This window comes from Ciona intestinalis, chromosome 7, assembly GCF_000224145.3.
Source record: "Ciona intestinalis chromosome 7, KH, whole genome shotgun sequence".
Classification (NCBI taxonomy): Eukaryota; Metazoa; Chordata; class Ascidiacea; order Phlebobranchia; family Cionidae; genus Ciona; species Ciona intestinalis.
This window is the reverse complement of record NC_020172.2, coordinates 4,103,325-4,122,309: the sequence shown is the minus strand read 5'-3', so window position 1 is coordinate 4,122,309 and position 18,985 is coordinate 4,103,325. Positions and strand designations below refer to the sequence as shown.

Sequence of the window (18,985 nt, the reverse complement as noted above, 5' to 3'; positions counted from 1 at the left end):
AACAAGTGGACTACATAAATTTAATCAATACTCGCTTCTTATACAAACGATTCGTCCATTAGTATTAAGTTACGTGCAGTCATACATTCATTCATGCATTTACTAACAGCTATACTCGCGGCGCAGACAGTTATAGAGCCGAAAATAAACACATAATCCTTCTTTTGATTGATTTTATTTGTTTATTTTTGCATCACAAAAGAAACAGTCCCCAGCAAAATGATAATGGTACCAACTTAGTACAAGTTCATGATTGCTTAAACATAACGAAGGCAGTGGTTGCAAAGAAATGAATTATATTGATTGTTTAAACATATTCACGCCATTTTGGCCACTGGACAAAGCAAAGAGAAATTTCCTGTACCCCCTTTCACCACTTGACCAGTAACAATACGAGCTGATGGAGATTGCAGGCGATCCTGGAGACCTGGAACACAAAATATGTCAAATAAACACAAAAAGTGTTTTAATGTTTTATTTGGAACATAAAAGGCAGCATTTTTCAGATAAATATTTGATATTGTAGTATTTACAAGTGACGCTAAAACACTCCACAATCTTACCTACCATAAACAAATAGTTGAACACAGTTATAATCTACACAGTACGACACAATGGTTACCACGCCTGTCTCTAGAGCTTAAGAGTTCGATGCCCGTCGCTGCTACCAATGTGGGCGCACGTGCCCTTTCCCCAGCGCCAAGATAAACCAAGTTACATTCAACTCAAAACAGAAGGTTACTTACCATACAGTGCTGCACTGTTAAGGAACTTCATAGTTGTTTCAAAACTCATCTGCTGTAGTGGTGATACGCATGATTCAATGGCCATGCGGTTGAATGGTTTGTATACACCTTCATAACACATGTAGTCACCAATGAGGTTTAGATGTCGTTGGTCAACCTCAATGCCTATGATTACAATGTCATATTAACAATTTTCAGAGCTATATAATGTGTTTAAAGTGTACACAAACTTAAAAACGTGTTCAATGTACCAAACCTAAAAAACAAGTTTTAATTGTGTAAAAACTTATATAATGTGTGTTTTAAATGTGTACTAACATGTCTAATGCATTTCAAGTGAACACATAGCTAATTAGTAGGGTGGGAGAAATGAACCTTTTCATTCCATTTACTCGACCTATTTGGTAGTAAACAAGGAATTTCCAAAGAAATATAAAATGGTATCCTCGAGATTCCCATAGACCGTTGTTAATTGTTTAAAACACAATCAGGATATTTAGTTATTAGGTGCTAAAGTTGTCCCATCCTTCTTCATATCCTACTATAAATGCATTGTAAGTGTGCACATACCTATATATTGTATTCTAGTGTGCACAATAAAAAGTCAAGAACAATAAAAGAAAAAGAAAATGACAACAATACATACCGTACACAGCGAACACGTTTGCTATTTCTTTAACCACGACCCTTCTAGCTGCTTCTATTCCATACATCTGCGCTACCGAGTGGACACAGTTTGAATACAACTTGTTTACCTCTAAAATCTGCAATAGCAAAGAACAAATCTTAGGAAATTGAAAAAAAATATATAAAACTCCTATGCTATTGCTGTTATAAAAAATATAAGAGCAATAACATATGGATCCGGTGCTATAAAATACCTACTAGACAAAAATCAAGTTTAGCAATTTGTACGGTATAAGAAATAAATATGTAGAGATATACCACTTACATTTTCGTTTTCAAATATTTTATAAAAGTTGATTCCTTCAGTTACCAGGTTTACTGCGTTGGTGTCACCCTGTGCAGGAACCAGTATACACCGGCTTATACCGGCTACCTGGCGCACAGGACTTGTGCTGGCTGCAAAGCGAACTAAGGACACAACGTCTACGTGCACTGATGTCAATGGCATTAACAATGTGACCTATGGGGAGATAGGCCAAGTTATTATTAAACTACCACTGTTACACCCAATTAATATATATATATATATGAATATGTATGTATTATAATATATATATATATATGTATATGCGACATTTAGGCCTGCTAAGTTATATGGTACATTCATAAGAACAGTTAGGCAACCTTTTTATAATTTAAATTAAAGCCAAATTTTTTTTTAAATTGAAATATGTGATTGAAAATCTAGCATATCATTATTCCTTAATACGCCTATTATTGTAAAATAATTGAAACTCTAATACAGAATACTAAATATACGTCCAAGCATGCTTTTTTAATACAACAGCATTGAAACATTTTTTTTATCTATACAGAAAACAACTTAAATTAAAAAAAAATACAAAACCACTGTATATGTGATTGTGGTAGAACTTTTCATGGTAAAGCTATTTGATCCAATGCTCAAAGTCAGCTATGTTCTATGTATAAAGTACAAAAACCCACCCACCTTACACCAGCCACTAGCGTTAGTATCGAACTCATAATCTTCAATGGAAATACTTCCATGCCCAAGATTTTTTACAGCTCGTACACGTATGGCAGCTGTCACGTCATCTATCTGCTCTGTGGCTTGCTCGTCTGTAAAGAAAATATCACAGAGGGTATTGAGATATTCAAGGATAAATCAGAAAATTTTCAGAGATAATTTTTTGCACATTTTTTATTACTAAGCTTTTATTCAAACAGTTTTTTAAATATTTAATAACCAAAAACTTTTATTTTAAATAATTTTATAAATATATGGACAAATCAAAATCTATTAAGATAAACTAATGAATAAATGTATTTATTTATGCTTGTGTGACAAGGCAATTAAATTTGTTATAACATGGGTGCTCTGTTCTGTACAAATATTAGAAGATATTTTTTTGCAATATTTTTTGCGCACATTTTTTATATAGATCTTTTATCTCAACATTTTTTCATTGTATATTTATTACCCAAACAGTTCAAACCTAAAAGGATAAATCAACAAAACAAATCTAAAAGAGTAAATCAATCAATAAATGTATTCATTTATGCTTGTGTTACAGGGCAACGACAGTCGTTATAATTATAAAACGACGGTTGTTAACACAGGTGTTCTGTTTCATACACCTCGTACCCGCTTACGAGTAACCACGCATGTAAATTTGGAGGTAAACATTATTTTTTTATGTTTAAAATCATAATAGTTCATACCTTCAGTATCTATTTGTTCATCCATTGGCGTCTCATCAACAACTGTAGTGTCATCCTGATCAACAAGTACCGTGTCATCATTTTCATCAGGTAGTTCATCTATGTACATAAAACACAGTTGTAAAAGTTAGTAAACCTTCAATTTGGTTTTGGTGCATAACAAAAAAAGTTACAGGATATCACAAATTTTAACATCGCATAAAAAAATTGCTTCATAAATTTTATATTTTAGCCTTTTGATTTCTTCACACTTAACAGCAGTTGCTCAAACCTAGCGGTCATTAGTATTACCATATAGTTCATGTGTGGTAACTCAAAGGCAAACACAAAGTGTGTAAAAACAGCACACCCATGTTATATGACCGTTGTTTTCTTGCCATGCAAGGATAAATAAGTAACACTAATTCAACAGTTAAAGGTAAAACCTCATATCCCCAACAACCTATATATGAAATAATCCTCCTACCATCTTGCTCCTCATAATCCACATCTTCTCTCTTCTTCCTTCGTTGTTGTTCAGCAGTTGCATCCCCATCATCGAACCCTGCCTCCTCATCTATTTCATCATCCTCTGTGTTCTTATTCTTATCCCTTGAATCTGGCTGAAAACGAGAAAGAAACTACCACTGGGGCGTTTGTGTACTTACTACTTAGGCAAGACACTTGACTGCATCTGCTCCAACCCAGTGGTAACTAATGGTTTGCCTAAATTCTCAGCCATACGTTAAAAAACAATTTTTACCGCTGCTGCGACACGTGGCTAGAGCAGACAACCAAAGGAACTTGACCAGTTTAGGCGATTGAGCCAAGGATCTTAACCACGCACAAATTTGCAGGGTGTAATGAACAGAACACTCGTGTTATAATGACTTTCGTTAGTTTGCCACTCGAGGATAATTAAGTTAAATTCATTGATTCGTTGCGCAATAACTTATAACTGATAACATTTAACGACCATCAGACCCAACAAAGTTTGCATTAAAAAAAATCCAATACCAGTTTTAATATACAAACCATTTCTTCCAATGTATCATCCACAAATGTTTCAGCTTCTGGTTCGTTATCATCTCCTGCCTTTGCCCTTCTAGCTGTGTCCTTGGCTACCCTCTGGTCTATCAACAAAACTTCACTTTCCCGTTTCTTCAGCTGTTTCTGAATTTGGAAGAGCAGTACGCGAAAGAAACTGCAAAATTGAGGATTATTAGGGCTGTTACAACATTCTGTTATTTTGTAATTAAACGCTAGACTTTCCATAACTGCAAATTTAAAACAAATTATATTTTTGCAAAAGTTAAACTGCAAAATATGTTCTATTTAATACAGTCATTTTTTGCTTGCAATGGAATGTACATTTTAGTGAAGTAATTATTAATAGAATAAATATAACTTATTTAACCTTGCATGTCCTGATACCAGGTCATGGCATCAAGCCACACTCTCAAGCCATGGCACTAAGTCACGGCATTTATTAAACTTACTTAGACTCAATATGACGTAGCACGGTATCACGCGTCAAGGCAAGGTCCTTAGCAAACTGACGTTCAGGTAGAAGGTGAATGGTGATCACACATCGTCGGTATCTATCTCCATGTTCACCACCTCCAACCACTAACCTCTCGTCTAATGTAAACTTATGCAACACCTGTGGATAATACGTGTATGGGAATTTTGTTACAACTTATGCAACACTTATGGAGAAAAATAGATATTGTGTTGCATATGTTAGGATTTGAAGTAAGTATATAGGTTGGGGTAAGATGATACATGTTTTTTCTCTTTTATCAACCATTTAGTAGACAAAGAATTGACGGATTTATAAAGAACGTTCCTAATAGTTCAAAACAGGATAACAAAAATGGGACACATTGCTTCAACAGTATCCATCTTACCCCACAGTACTAGTATACTATATTTTCAAGGATTTATTGGCAGCAAACAAAAATACCTGAGTTAGCAAGACTTTAGTTAACTCTTTGCACAATCGTTTCGCTCGTTTTTGACCATGATCCATCACAGGAACCGTGATCTGAGGCGTCTTGATGTGTCTGCTTGCAACCATTAGGATCTCACGCAACCTGGTAATAAAAAACACATATTTAAATTATTCAGCCAGAGTCGAAATTGTTTAAAAGCCATAAGTTAACATGTAAGCAGGCACGAGGTGTATGAAACATAATTGTGTCGTATTATAACGACTGTCTTTGCCTGGCATGCTAAATAAATTACATAATAAATTACATTTATTTATATGCACCAAAAGTTCTTTACATACGTTTTATTACAACTGAAACCTATATAAACTGTACAAGTAGGGCACTAAAAGCCAAAATGTCCAATTTACAAACAGGTTATTTACAGGCATACTTACCTTGGAATACCGAGTGTGACATTCATTTCACCACGACCAGCAAAATGGAAAGTATTCAGTGTCATTTGTGTTGAGGGTTCCCCAATACTTTGTGCGGCAAGCAACCCAACGCTTTCACCAGGTTGACACAGTGAACGTTGGTAGCGCATCTTTAATAAGGTCTGCAATCTGGGGATATTATGCGTTAAAAAATGTATGTATAATTTGTATTTTCATATTTGTTTTATTTTTTATAAAAAATCCCATTTCCATATTTTATTAGCCTTTTCTGAGTTTTGGGGAAAAGAGCCAAAATTTCAGGTTGCATGGTGTGCCATGCTGCAGGGCCTTAACCAAAGAAATGAGAATAGAATAGATATGTTAAACCATTTGTCTGGTGCTGTGGTATAGTAAATGGGCTGTTTTTGTCCCCACATTTCATTATTATACCATCATTTCTATACAGCTTACCTGTTTAGAGAAGGTTTCTCCATTGTTGCTAATGACTATTTTTTCTTTTATCGCAAAATGCCTTCTACTAATTCAACCCTTTTTTATAACAATGCCAAAAAACACGAAAATATGACCAGTTTGATTGTATTATAAATTCTATACAGCATACCTGTTTAGAGATGGCACTCTACTTTTCTTATTGTCCTCTTCCTCGGGCAAATTCAGGGGGTTCTTTTTCACGTATTTACTCATCTCGTTGTAAAAGTTATCGGAGATTGATCCGAAATAAAGGTCCGGACGATACTGTGAGATGACAGCATCCGGAAGAATAAGTTTGGAAGATTTATCCTCGAATTTGGCTTTTTCTTCAACTTCCATGCCCATCCATGCTTGCTTGATCTAAATTTTGTTGTTTGTAAAATTTTAAGAATCGAATTAAAACATTTTTTCGTAAAATTTTAAGAATTAAATTTTAAAAAAAAAATCGTAAAATTTTTTAATTATAGTTTTTTTTGACTACTCCATACAGAAATTACATATCGCCTGTAATAAATAATTTGTTTGTGTACATCAGATTTGTGGCAAGCATTTGTTATCCAAACAAAAATTGTATAGGAAATGGTGTGTCATCAGACTTATCATCATAATGTAAACAGCTAGATTTTGGATAAACAGCTGTTATTTTTTATACACTGCTTTATGGGGAAGTTATTATATATGCTTGTTGATAGATTTTTCCTTTGTAGAGAGTTAGGATCAGTTTTATTGTTAAGTTCTGATGTCTTAATATTGGTGATTAGTCATATAGTAAGTTGGGGTAATATGGGATATGTTTCCATTCTCTTTTCTTGACCATTAGGTAGTAAACAAAGAATATTTACAGAATTATGTAACCGTAGCCTCAAGACCCTAAAAGAGCGTTGTTAATTGTTAAAAACAGGAAATATAGGTCTCAGGTGCTAACGGTATCCCATCTTAAATTACAGTAAACTATGGTAAATTTAAGTGGTCTGGTCGGCATATTATGTGCTGTGACCAGCGGTTTTCTGTCAGCTGTTGGAGCTACGCTGTACAAGCTAACTACAGATTCAGCTGCCTCACAAGTCTGCTTAGTGCGATATGGATTAACATTTGGAATTTTTTTGCCATATCTGACATTACGAACTGTCAGGGGTTTTACTCTAAGATTGAACAAAAAGTGCCTTGCTTATGCTCACAACTGCTGTATGTACTTTGGTGTCGAGTTTAACTGAATACCTGGCCATGGACAGTCTCACAGCAGGAGACAGCATTACCATTGGTGCATGCAGTTTTATATTTACATTACTGGGCGGACACATTTTTCTAAAAGGTATGTTGTATATACAATATACATTGTACTGATAGGACGGTATGCTGCTAGCACCTAAATCCCAAATTCCCTGATCGTGTTTTAAACAAATAACAACACTATTTTAAAGTCGCAGGGCTACGGTTATATGATTCTGTAAATATTCTTTGTTGACTACCAAATGGGACAAAAAAATGAATAAAACATCTTACCCTAACATACTATACAACTATGATTAATTATGTTTTTGCAGAGCCGTTTCGTCTTCTATCTGTAATACCGGTCGCTCTAAGTGTGGCCGGCGTCGTCTTTGTGTCGCGGCCATTGGAGATTTATTTTCGGGGATGACGACATCGCATATGTGGGTTCTCGAATTGGGGGGATATTCTTTGCTCTTTTTAGTGCAATTGCTGGGTCTGCAGCCATGTTACAAACCCGGGTATTACACAATCAAGTCACTGTGGAGCAGATTATAATAGTTCCTGCCTGTATGGCTTTGGCAGTTTTGCCTATATATTCAAAACTAAGAAATGATGGTTGGTATATACCATGTTTAGATGACATGGTGTACTTATGTGGTAGTGCTTCTGCATATTTTGCAGGATTTGCCCTCATCCTTTTTGCTTTGCATAAAGAGAGAGCAGGGCCGGTATCAATTTGTTGTAATTTAAACATTGTTTTTGTTTTTGTTATTGAAAATGTCGTTTTTAATACTGTACCGAAAACAACAAGCATTATAGGTGCCGCACTTGTGTTTATAGGCTCGTGCGCGGTTACAAAATTACAAATGCGATAAACAGGGGTGCAGAATGTAGGTTGATCTTTATATTACACTACACACACTGTAGTTTATATCATTAATGTTACCCACATGTTAAACTATTTATTTCAGACACTTATTTTATTTCCTATGAAAATTAATCTTTTCTCATTTTTACCTCTTTGTAATTATTTTTATTTATTAGATCAATAACTTTCACAGAGCGAGTTTGATTTAAAAAAAACTAACTAAATCAGTACAAGTGTGTGCTAAACAAATTATTTCAGCATTGTCTGACAGTACACCGTATTTATTGCACCAAGTAAATAACGGAACTTTTTTTTATTTATATCTTGAAACGATAGCGAAGATCATAATATTTAAAAGACAATCGTATATGTTTTACCTCACCTCAAAACCTTTTTTTGCACCTTAAAAACTTACCTCTCTTGCAAATAAAAATTCCAATATGCAAATAAACCCAAACCTCCGCTTACCACGCTTTGACTTCCACTCTCGCTTTGTTTTGAGAAATTCAGAAACGCTGACGTCCTTTTTTCGTCCGGGTGCTTTCGAAGGCGCTTGTCTCGTTTATGTTTCATCTTCTCGTATTTTGCCCACTTGCGGGCGATAGAGCGCACACAGGGTGCTGATTCTGCTCGCTCAAGAGAAGGTATCTGCTTTGCTATAGCCTGTATGTATAGGAACAGGTTAACTTATTGAGCTTAAGTCATAAATTTTACTAAATAAACATAAACATATTGTAAAAATAATACATATATATGGAATATGGGCTTAACTAATATATCTAATATATTTACTGGTTACTAGGTCAACCAAATAAAAAAAAATTTTTCTATGAAGAATTTTGGGGTATTTAAATGAATGCAGAATAAAAATACCAACATGTTTATTAAACCTAACTTGCTTTATCCTGGCGCAGCCGGATAACGACAGTCATTATAACACAGGTGTTTTGTTTCATACACCTCGTACCAGCTTACTAGTTACCAAGTATGTTACCTTGTGGGTGATTATTATTTCCTTTTCATGCAGAGTAAGTCATAATGTACACAAATAAAACATAAATTTTGTGCATAAACCGATTCTTGCCAGCTTAAGTTACCATGTATGTTACTTTATGAGTTACCTCGTAATTATCGACAACAAAGTCGTATTGCTTCTGACTTAAATACGAGGTCTTATTAATGTCAATCCCGTCTTCCCCATAGAGGAACTGAACCACTCCACCATCACTGTCTCTCACAGTCATGTCGTATGAAAGTAATAAACCTTCTAAATGCTTTATGAGGCACCTGGAATTACGGAAAGTTAAACACAAAATACAAGTTATTTTGGACTGAGTTATAATAGGGTGGGGTAAGATAGGACGCGTTTTTATTCGGTTTTTCTTGTTTCATTTGGTAGTAAACAATTTTTTTTACAGAATTATATAACTGTATAGTGACTCTAAAGTAGCGTTTTTTTTGTTAAAACTGGATCATGAAAGTGAGATATAGTTGTTAACGCTATCCTATATTACCCCACTGTACTTACAACTATAGGTGCTAACGGTGTTCCATCTTACCCCACTGTACTTAAAACTTTATTTTATTAAAGTAAAACAGTATAGATCTACATGTATGTTTTACTTTCTGTGCGGAGAAATTAAACATATTTATAAAAATTAAACGCACATAAACAACGTGATCAATCATTGTCCGCTTAATTTTAAGTTTTATAATTACTTTTATCTAGTGTGTGCCAGCTGCAAATATTATTGAATTTCCGATATAATGAAATGAGTATATTATAAACATAGTCCTCTAAAAAATAAGCTTTAAATATTTAAATTAAATGCATGAAAATTAGTTTTTGTGATTAGAAATTGCTAAAAATAGGCTTTAAATATTATAATTAGAAAGAAAAATGTAAAAGAAAAATTGTATGCAGAAAAAATGTTTATAATCCAAACAATATTAAATGTTTATAAGAGCTACAATATATATAGAGTTACCTTTGCAGGTATCCAGATCTACTCGTTTTTACTGCAGTGTCAACCAGACCTTCTCTACCGGCCATGCAATGGTAGAAATATTCTTGAGGTCGAATTCCAGTTAAAAATCTGAGAGAAATATAACAGATAAAATGCGTGTTAAAATGGAAATATAATTACTTTATTAGGTAGACAGTTGCGCAAAATTTGGGACGTATTCTTGTGGGCGAATTCCTGTCAAATACTAATGGAAAATACATCAGCTGAAATTTAAAACTGCGTGTTGGAATATACATGTATTTGTATATTAGGTGTAGGTATAGGTTTTTTATTGTAAAATTCGGTTTTAGACAGGTGCGCAATATTTAGGACGAGTTTTCCTGCGGGCGAATTCCTATCAAAATAGAAAATACAGCAAACAAAATCTAATACGGCGTGTTGAAATGAACAAATTATTACGTAAAGTATTTTTTGGTAGTTGCGTAAGATTTAGAACGTATCCTCGCAGCCAAATGCCAGACAAAAATCTGAGAAAAAATACAGCACTTTGAAATTAATACTGCCTGTTAAAATAAACATATTATCATTTAAGTTGTTTTTGATAGTTGCTGACAAGATTTTGGACAACTTTTTTTTATCTGTACGTTTTGCACCTTATCTTGAAATAGGTGCAAGTACGTGTGGTTTATCAGCGGGTGAGAGCAAGAGTTAACAAGTTGTACGATTTCCGCGACGCATGCACAGTAGGCACACTATCATAGATAAGGATTGCGTAATTTTAGGAGATAGCGCACAAGGTGTGAAATATGAAGTAAAAATGAACGCACGCTGACAACTACAAATAGGCAAGGTGCAGAACCAACAACATCAACAATTGAACAACCAGCTTCATCTAAAGCAAGCAACAGTAGCAAGAAGCACCGAGTTCTATATCTTAGCGGGGGTCGTCAATGCATACGAAAGGGGTCAGATTTAAATCGGTCTTTCTGGGTTTGGAACATACAGGTAAGGGCTGCTGTCATCGCAGTCTTTAACTGGGTGTTCAAATCACAGTTCGATTCAAGCGGCGTCTAAATTTATTACAGTATAATGCGAGTAACGTTTAGATTTGCAGTTTTTTTTCACGCGTCATTGGAACATGTAAATAAGGGCTGTTTATCGCATCCTTTGTTTCTATGTTTCACAGATTAGTGGATAGAGTCTTGCAAGTATAATTCCTTATTGAAACTTTGAGAATTTGGTCCAGATTGGAACTTGCATGAACAGGCTGTTTATATTCAGTCTGTTTTACCAAGGTCCACACTGCGCTAAAATACGATCATCTATGTTATTTAATTCACGCAGGTTTAGGTTATATGAAACTTGCAAGGAACAGGCCTACGATTTCGGGATGTTATTGCAAGTTTTAAAACAGCCTCTACTATTTTCAGCTCAAGCAAAAAGAAAAACAACAAATTTTTAACGATTTTCGGGAACATTCCGGTAAGGGACGTATTTAACTTTCCTTTCCACAATGTTCGAAAAAATCGGTAAAACTTGCAACAGCCGTACAGGTATGTTTCTACATTCGCCATTTCTAGTGCGTCTTGGAACTTATTTTGAACAGGCTGTATAAAACAGCTGATCATATAAGTTTACCCACGAGCTGTTAGTTTCCCTCCAAAATTTAGAATCATGTTTTTTTCCGATCATGTTTTCTTAAGTCTTGTTTTTGTTTCTGAGGTTGGAACTTGTTTTGAACAGGCTTCAACCAGACCATGAGCCTGCTCAAACTAGTTCTCGTAACAGTTGCAATCTAACATCGCATTGTTTTACATGTAGTGAAATGAAACTTCTTTAGAAAGGGCCTGCTTTAGGCTCATTCTAGGACGTTTTAAATTACCATGTGGACTACCACCCCTGCTTTCACACTACGAAATAGCAATTACATATAGCGCTTCATGTTCATAAAAGTTTGGAACATGCAGGTAAGGGCTGTTTCCCCAACCCTTAACTGTCTGTTTAAAACTTTTATAGGACGATACCGTTTAAATTTGTTACAAAAATGCTAAATGTGCCATGAAACTTGCTTAGTACGGGCCTGTAGTAAGGCCGTTCTTTGCAAGTTTTGTTCCAATTTCAGTAATATCTTCCAATTTTCCACCGACGCAAAACTGGAACATGTACGTAAGGGCTGCGTTTCCAGCTATTACTTATATGTTGCATGTTTGCGCTGGTACTTTCTACAATATTTCACTAACGTATCTCTTGTTATCATTTTAATGGAACTTGCATGAACAGGCTGTACACACACGATTCCGCCTTTTTTTTGCAAGTTACCACAAAATTGAAAATGTTTTCTTACAAAATCTAGATCACTAATATTTAAATATGAAGTATTTTAAATGATAGTTTTAAAAACATTTCTGTTCTCATTTTGAAACTTGCGTGGAACGGGCCACTCTGCCAGGCCGTTGTAAACATGTTTCGAAATGCGTTTGAGATCTTTTACACCTAGCCCCCCCCTGTCATATTGGCATTGGAACGGGCCACTCTGCCAGGCCGTTGCAAACATGTTTCGAAATGCGTTTGAGATCTTTTACACCTAGCCCCCCCCCCCTGTCATATTGGCATTGGAACATGATCGTAAGGGCTGGCGGTCAGTCCTTTCCCTTATGTTCCTCTGGCTTTATTGACTTTAACATCTTATTTTAACATTTCTCATCTGGTCTGGTTCAGTGTAAAGTTTGATGCAGGTGTGCCTGTCATTTGGTCTTGGCGATTCGTGCCCGTGAACAGGCATTATGTGTATGGAACAGAACACCTATGTTGTGACGACTGTCCTTGCTCGCCAGCGCGCGGATAAAAATAAGTTTTAGTCATTCATATATCCCTCATTCCACAGATGCAGTTCAATTGAAACTTGCAGGAACGGGCCTTGTCCCAACAAGTCTTTTTCAACAGGTTTCACATGAACTCCATCACATGCTTCGGTCGTTCAGTAATTCCATATGTGTCTCTATAATGCAAATTTGCTGTTTCGCGTTTTTGGAACTTATACGAACAGGCTGCTTTGTACTCGGTCACTTCGCTTAAGTTTAAACAACATCAACGGCCGCTCAACAATAATATTTCTTTCTAGCCAAGTTTAAATTTCTTTTCGGTTTTCAGCATTGTTGTAAGTGTCTTACCCAAGGACACAAATGCCCACAATTAAAGCAGCGACGAGCCTTGAACACGTAACCTAACGCTAGCAAACCTGTTCACCCCGCAGATGCAGTTCATTTGAAACTTGCAGGAACGGGCCTTGTTCTAGCAAGTCCTTTCCAACAGGTTTCGCATGAACTCCATTAAATACATCGGTCGTACAGTAATTACATTTACGTGTCCATATAACCACATAAGCTAAATTGCGATCTTAGAAATCCGCCGTTTCGCGTTTTTGGAACTTATACGAACAGGCTGTGCTGTTCAGCCAATTCGTACAAGTTCAAACAACGTTAACGACCGTTCAACAATAATAGTTTTTCTGACCAGTTTGGCTGCCAATTTAGTGTTATAAACACCTACTAGGTTGTTACAGCTTTGTCGAAATAGGTTTACATTCATTCCTATATATATCTATACTCCGCAGATGCAGTTCATTTGAAACTTGCAAGAACGGGCCTTGTTCTAACAAGTCCTTTCCAACAGGTTTCTAGTGAACCCCATTACGTGCATCGGTCGTACACTAATTTCATACACATATCGTTTTGAATTTAAATGCAGGCTTGCCAATTCGGATCTACTGTTTCGCGTTTTTGGAACTTATGCGAACGGGCTGTTCCGTCAGTCAATTCGTTTAAGCTCAAACAACCGCAACGGACGTTTAATCTTTGATAAAAAGTAGTATGGCTACTGCCGGCGTATTTTGTCAATAGCCTACCTTGTAAATTATCCAACCTATTTAACGTTTGTGAAACTTTTTTTTTCTACAGGTTTTTATAGTTAAATCTCTGATTTTCGGCACCACGAAACTTGCGTGGAACAGGCTGTTTGAATCCAGCCTTTTCGTGTAAATTTCCATGGGCCTAATTTACTACCATCTCAAATAGTAGGCCTGGATAACGAACCATGACCTCCAGGTGCTAACGGTATCCCATTTACCGCTTAATACTATGAATTGTATTTATAGTATTTGGCCTTATTGGAAACAATCCATGGAACATGTAAGTAAGGGCTGCCCATGTGCAGTCGTTACCAACATGTTTTACAGATTGCTTACGACTTTCAGGACTCTAAAATTAGACATATCCCTTAATCATTGGAACATGTAAGTAAGGGCTGTATTATTCTGTCATTACTTCCATGTTTCACAGATTAGGAGTAAACTGACTACTACTAACATAAACTTTATCAAGAATTCAAATTTTTTTAGTCTAAATTATTTTTACCACTGTGAAACCTCAGGTATCATGTTATCATTGGAACATGTAAGTAAGGGCTGTCAAACAGTCATTATTTTCATGCTTCACAGAAAATATGAATATATACATCTTTCTACTTTGAAAATAATGCATGGTTTTTACTCCTCGGCCTTATAGGTCTATACTCTTCTCGTGCCTAGTTATGGGTGTCTAAGACTAGTTGGCGCAAGAGTTTTGGGAACAGCAACGGTTTTGCTCGCTGTGTTGCCACGTTAAGCACTGTCTTTACCAGAATATTTTAAAATTAATCCACCATTTTTGCTCTCACCTTTGTGAAATAAATCCTCCCGCCCTAATAGTTGTATCGTACGGCATAAAGCTTGGTGCTGATCGACCAGAGGGCATGAGTGGAGGTCGCCTACCTTCCAACTCAATCTGACCAAGTAAGCACGAGATCTGCATGCAGTTAACTGCACCTCCCTTTGCTCCAGCTGAAAGGTAAACCAGTTTAGGTGAACAGTTAAAAAAAATTGTGGATCAAATTCTACAATTGTGGAAACGTATAAAAATCCCAATTGTCCACCACACATAAAAAGCAGTTTTATTTAAATATTTAACCATTAGGTTACTTTGGATGTACTTGATTGTTTTATTACTAAATTTAATTTTTGAAATAATTTAATATTTACTTGCATATATTTTAATATTACTTCTTTAAAAAATTCCGTTTACTTTCTAATAAATCACTTACAAATAACCATGAGCTGCAGGTTATTTTGTGGAAATGTTTTGAGCAATCCACCCCCTGTACACCACTTGGCTATCTGGTCATTAGCTCCATTACATACAGCCTTCATTGCGTGATCTACAGCTGCCAACTTGTCCTCTGTCTTGTTGACAATAATCTTGGTTGCAACATGGGCGTCCCATAAGGCATCGGTTATATCTAGGTCATAAGGCTTCAGTTACATTTTTTTACAGTTTTATATATAGCAATTGTCATGCATTAAAAAAAACAATTGCACCCGTAGGCCAAAACATGGTATGTCTATAATCCCATTTTTAACACGACCAGGGAAACTGGGATGAAAAGGCTAAAATTTATCATCATTATTTACCAACCTTCCTCATTCTTCTTTTTAACATTCAGTGTTTTAGCAACAACTTGCATCCCATTATCCTTGGTATCTTGTATAACATCCGTCCTTCCCTTGTTTGCCCAATCCCGTACAAGAATATCTTCAACACCTAGAAAAAAAGACAAATTTGCAAAACCTTAAATGTTTTTTTTGTGTGTCGAGCCTCTAATTTTCGGCACCACGAAACTTGCGTGGAACAGGCTGTTAGAATCCAGCCTTTTCATGTAAATTTCCATGCGCCTAATTTACTCTCATCTCCCATAGCAGCGTGGAAAAAATGTTTAAAGAATTTTAAAAATGTTTAAAGAATTTTAAAAATGTTTAAAGAATTTTATAACTGAAGCATAGGACTAAATTGTTCAAAGTGTGCTTGTTTTAAAAATAACGTTAAAGCTCCCTATCAAGCGTCATCTCTTATCCTAGGGTAAGGAACTTGTAAGAAAAAAAATAACATAAAAATGTACTTTTAATCAATAAAAAAAATACAGCAAGTCGTGTTACCTAGAGTAAACCCCCGGTATCGTTGCAGGAATGCTGTGAACAACCTTGCGAGGCATGTCAGTAGTCGTCCGCTAATTTCACCCGAGTATATTTCATACATTGCATGCACAAGACCATGTTCTGTTGCCCCATAATGGGCTTTATCAAGAATTCCACATAACAGTTCACCGTTGCGAATGATAACCTGTGAAACAGCTTAATCAGTTTTTCGCACTATTAAAAAATCTTTTGTAAAAACAGTTTAATAGGCGTTAGTGAAGAATCCTTCTTCACGTTATGGATTAGGGTGGTTTGAACGGTTCTGTTTAGGTTACATAGATTCTGCAAAATTTACCTTAGTTGATACAAAAATGCAATTATTAGTTTGACGCAAGACTAGTTGTAGATTAGACTGGTGAAAAATGTTAGTTGGGTGGCAAGCGCTATTGGCTATAGGGGTTAGCAGATAGTGTAGATAGTGTAGGGGAAGTCTTCACTATCCCAGTTTTCTAATTGACATTTTTGCATTTATTTCATTCGTATATGTTGGTGACTTCATAAAATAAAACGAAACAAAAATTCACAGGATTTTTTTAAGTATTCAAAAGGACTGATATCTTGTCTACCTGGTGGCATCATTAGGCTTTATATATATGCCAATGGTATATGACAGGAGAATAATTGTATTATTTTGTCTGCCATCTGCCATATGGGATTATCAGGATAAACAGGATGGCTAAGCAGTAAAATTTAGAAACTTGTATTTAAATCGCAAATATCTTTTGCAAAGTTTTCGGAAAAGCAATATTTTTAGGAAGCTTCATAAAACTCAGCTAAAAGTAATAAAATGCCTCCAATTGATAAACAGAATAACCAGAACCTGTGATTCACACATGTCCACTCCATGTATTGGAGCAACTTTAGCATTTCTTGCTGGCTCCTTCTGCCAGTTCTTTGGACCAATTTTCGATTTTCCAGTTAAGTTTATAAGGGGGAGACCATTTGGAGTAATGTTCAAAAAAATAGTGGAAAAAATCTGGAAATAAAAAAAATAAATCTTATTAAACAAATTGGGTAAGTTACATTCTGCCATGTGAGAATAAAAAGTTACATTTATTCATTCAAGGCCCATTGTATGTGGTTATAGAACAAATGTTGTATATGTATATATAAATAATAATATATGTTATATAATATTATATGCGACCTAATATAGTATAATGAATATGAACGGAAAAATCATAAATAAACAAGTATTTATAATACAAAATAAATATGCTGTACTAGTAGTACATGCCTAAATAATGGATATGAGACACCATTATTAGATATATTTTAACTGGTACAATAAGATTACCTGTTTTCCTGACCATAATTTTTTTGGTTTAATGAGAGCTGGTTTTATGAGTTTAACTTTATATGGAAGATGCATCAATGCTTCGTATGTTAGTTGCTGGTATTCTTCTTGTGTGAAAAACCTTTGTGAAAAATAATGTAAATATAACAGATGAATGATTCTGTTCCATACACGTCGTGCCTACTTATAAGCCAACATTGGTAGCAGCGGCAACGTACAAATTAAAGTTAATTTTTACGTGACCTCTGAATTGTGACAAAGAGTTAACCACAGGTTGGTTTTAAGTAAAAATAGCTTTTACAATTGGAAAATTATCAGAAAAGGCATGCATACCCTGCACCATAACCTTTATTATAAATAAAAATACTTTTAAACCAAAAACATTTATACCAACCTGCCCCGAATACACATGTTCACTCCAGCCACCATATGATCTTGTATAAGACAACTAAGTGGTTTTCCATCTTTCCCACTTAAATATTGGGCATCAGTTGACATTAATTGGTAAGCTTCTGATCTACACAACTCACTTTGGGGGAAGTGGGCATTCATTTCATCACCTAAACAGTTATTTGTTTGCGTTCATACACCTCATGCCAGCTTACCATGTATGTTACTTTGTGGGTGAATATTTTTTAGGAGATTTTTTTCCCTTTTTATGTATGGCTGATATTTTGGACAACCCATTACTGGGTTGTTTATATCGTAATATTCGAGATAAAAGACCAAACAGTTGTATTATGTATGTACTATGTATAGGAGTATAGCTATACCAAACAGCTAATTTAAAGACAGTGCTATTACAGATACAGAACATAAAATAAGGACAACCGAAAAAAAGATAATTTAAAAAAACTTATCAAATATTTGTTTTACAATCTACTATAAGCAGCCTATAACTCAAAACCTAATCACAAAACATTACAGAAAAATTCCTATAAAAAAAAACACTAAAACATGCCTATTTTTGATTTCTAGCTTAGTGCAAACGCCATAACAAAATCCCACATTCCCACATACCATCAAAATCAGCATTGTAAGACTTGCAGTTGGCATAATGTAGTCGTAGAGTTTTTTCACCGGGTAAAACACGTACACGATGTGCCATGATTGAACCTTTGTGCAAAGTAGGCTGTCGGTTCAACAGCATTACATCACCTGTCTGATGTTAAAGTGAAAGGTAAGAAAAAATCAGATAGTATTTATAAATATATATATTTATAGTGATGAAAAAATAATGCAATGGTGCAGTGGTTAGAGCGAGGTTGAAGGTTTAGGCTAATAGCTGCTACGGTTGCAGCATTGTGGGGGTATGTGTCCTTTGGTAAGACACGTAACGGCAATAACTTCGACCTATTGGGTTGTCTAAATTGTCAGCCCTACAGAACCGACTTAAATGACATTCATCTATAACTATATAACACATAAATATGTATACCACACAACAGGCCTCATATATATACTAGGGTGGGGAAAGATGAGACACCCTTTCATTCTATTTTCTTGAAGAATCCAACCCTTTTGGTACTAAACGAAAAAACATTCAAAGAATTATATAAACATATCCACACGACTTGCTTAGACCGTTGTTAATTGTTTAAAACACAATCCGGATATTTGGA

General features: G+C 35.3%; 1 protein-coding gene and 25 non-coding genes across 26 annotated transcripts in view; 24 read left to right on the top strand and 2 right to left on the bottom strand.

Annotated features, from left to right (window-relative positions):
• Positions 1-156: 156 nt before the first annotated feature.
• Positions 157-18,985, bottom strand: part of LOC100178200 (DNA-directed RNA polymerase I subunit RPA1-like) — a 22,640-nt gene continuing 3,811 nt past the window's right edge. Inside the window, exons 10-31 of the mRNA XM_009860835.3 lie at positions 17,758-17,923; positions 17,364-17,484; positions 16,887-17,042; positions 16,028-16,211; positions 15,510-15,635; positions 15,139-15,333; positions 14,716-14,878; positions 10,024-10,131; positions 9,157-9,322; positions 8,504-8,698; positions 6,086-6,315; positions 5,485-5,652; positions 5,062-5,191; positions 4,595-4,758; positions 4,131-4,299; positions 3,583-3,718; positions 3,117-3,215; positions 2,383-2,513; positions 1,699-1,893; positions 1,393-1,510; positions 747-911; positions 157-427 (exon numbers count right to left, since the gene is read on the bottom strand). Coding sequence (XP_009859137.1) covers positions 318-427; positions 747-911; positions 1,393-1,510; positions 1,699-1,893; positions 2,383-2,513; positions 3,117-3,215; positions 3,583-3,718; positions 4,131-4,299; positions 4,595-4,758; positions 5,062-5,191; positions 5,485-5,652; positions 6,086-6,315; positions 8,504-8,698; positions 9,157-9,322; positions 10,024-10,131; positions 14,716-14,878; positions 15,139-15,333; positions 15,510-15,635; positions 16,028-16,211; positions 16,887-17,042; positions 17,364-17,484; positions 17,758-17,923 — 3,395 coding nt within the window. The 3' untranslated portion in view covers positions 157-317. The remainder of the gene's footprint in view (positions 428-746; positions 912-1,392; positions 1,511-1,698; positions 1,894-2,382; positions 2,514-3,116; positions 3,216-3,582; positions 3,719-4,130; positions 4,300-4,594; positions 4,759-5,061; positions 5,192-5,484; positions 5,653-6,085; positions 6,316-8,503; positions 8,699-9,156; positions 9,323-10,023; positions 10,132-14,715; positions 14,879-15,138; positions 15,334-15,509; positions 15,636-16,027; positions 16,212-16,886; positions 17,043-17,363; positions 17,485-17,757; positions 17,924-18,985) is intronic.
• Positions 10,996-11,049, top strand: mir4006d (microRNA 4006d). The gene has a single exon (NR_034376.1). It is a non-coding gene; the product is annotated as a microRNA 4006d (primary transcript).
• Positions 11,135-11,185, top strand: mir4006c (microRNA 4006c). The gene has a single exon (NR_034375.1). It is a non-coding gene; the product is annotated as a microRNA 4006c (primary transcript).
• On the top strand, positions 11,251-11,301 carry mir4001b-2 (microRNA 4001b-2). The gene has a single exon (NR_034364.1). It is a non-coding gene; the product is annotated as a microRNA 4001b-2 (primary transcript).
• On the top strand, positions 11,359-11,411 carry mir4000i (microRNA 4000i). Its single transcript, NR_034352.1, has one exon. It is a non-coding gene; the product is annotated as a microRNA 4000i (primary transcript).
• mir4006g (microRNA 4006g) lies at positions 11,473-11,522 on the top strand. Its single transcript, NR_034382.1, has one exon. It is a non-coding gene; the product is annotated as a microRNA 4006g (primary transcript).
• On the top strand, positions 11,590-11,638 carry mir4001e (microRNA 4001e). Its single transcript, NR_034359.1, has one exon. It is a non-coding gene; the product is annotated as a microRNA 4001e (primary transcript).
• mir4001d (microRNA 4001d) lies at positions 11,727-11,785 on the top strand. The gene has a single exon (NR_034358.1). It is a non-coding gene; the product is annotated as a microRNA 4001d (primary transcript).
• Positions 11,829-11,878, top strand: mir4000g (microRNA 4000g). Its single transcript, NR_034349.1, has one exon. It is a non-coding gene; the product is annotated as a microRNA 4000g (primary transcript).
• Positions 11,958-12,010, top strand: mir4006f (microRNA 4006f). The gene has a single exon (NR_034381.1). It is a non-coding gene; the product is annotated as a microRNA 4006f (primary transcript).
• mir4000h (microRNA 4000h) lies at positions 12,062-12,114 on the top strand. Its single transcript, NR_034350.2, is given in 1 exon segment — positions 12,062-12,114. It is a non-coding gene; the product is annotated as a microRNA 4000h (primary transcript).
• mir4006b (microRNA 4006b) lies at positions 12,157-12,206 on the top strand. The gene has a single exon (NR_034374.1). It is a non-coding gene; the product is annotated as a microRNA 4006b (primary transcript).
• Positions 12,265-12,325, top strand: mir4001b-1 (microRNA 4001b-1). The gene has a single exon (NR_034362.1). It is a non-coding gene; the product is annotated as a microRNA 4001b-1 (primary transcript).
• mir4000c (microRNA 4000c) lies at positions 12,420-12,471 on the top strand. The gene has a single exon (NR_034341.1). It is a non-coding gene; the product is annotated as a microRNA 4000c (primary transcript).
• Positions 12,616-12,662, top strand: mir4006e (microRNA 4006e). The gene has a single exon (NR_034378.1). It is a non-coding gene; the product is annotated as a microRNA 4006e (primary transcript).
• Positions 12,899-12,950, top strand: mir4000b-2 (microRNA 4000b-2). Its single transcript, NR_034351.1, has one exon. It is a non-coding gene; the product is annotated as a microRNA 4000b-2 (primary transcript).
• mir4001a-1 (microRNA 4001a-1) lies at positions 13,031-13,082 on the top strand. The gene has a single exon (NR_034353.1). It is a non-coding gene; the product is annotated as a microRNA 4001a-1 (primary transcript).
• On the top strand, positions 13,268-13,321 carry mir4000b-1 (microRNA 4000b-1). The gene has a single exon (NR_034344.1). It is a non-coding gene; the product is annotated as a microRNA 4000b-1 (primary transcript).
• Positions 13,424-13,476, bottom strand: mir4002 (microRNA 4002). Its single transcript, NR_034355.1, has one exon. It is a non-coding gene; the product is annotated as a microRNA 4002 (primary transcript).
• mir4001a-2 (microRNA 4001a-2) lies at positions 13,425-13,475 on the top strand. Its single transcript, NR_034356.1, has one exon. It is a non-coding gene; the product is annotated as a microRNA 4001a-2 (primary transcript).
• Positions 13,628-13,679, top strand: mir4000d (microRNA 4000d). The gene has a single exon (NR_034342.1). It is a non-coding gene; the product is annotated as a microRNA 4000d (primary transcript).
• Positions 13,783-13,832, top strand: mir4001h (microRNA 4001h). Its single transcript, NR_034363.1, has one exon. It is a non-coding gene; the product is annotated as a microRNA 4001h (primary transcript).
• mir4000a-2 (microRNA 4000a-2) lies at positions 13,993-14,047 on the top strand. The gene has a single exon (NR_034347.1). It is a non-coding gene; the product is annotated as a microRNA 4000a-2 (primary transcript).
• Positions 14,182-14,234, top strand: mir4006a-2 (microRNA 4006a-2). The gene has a single exon (NR_034379.1). It is a non-coding gene; the product is annotated as a microRNA 4006a-2 (primary transcript).
• mir4006a-3 (microRNA 4006a-3) lies at positions 14,286-14,336 on the top strand. Its single transcript, NR_034380.1, has one exon. It is a non-coding gene; the product is annotated as a microRNA 4006a-3 (primary transcript).
• On the top strand, positions 14,446-14,494 carry mir4006a-1 (microRNA 4006a-1). Its single transcript, NR_034377.1, has one exon. It is a non-coding gene; the product is annotated as a microRNA 4006a-1 (primary transcript).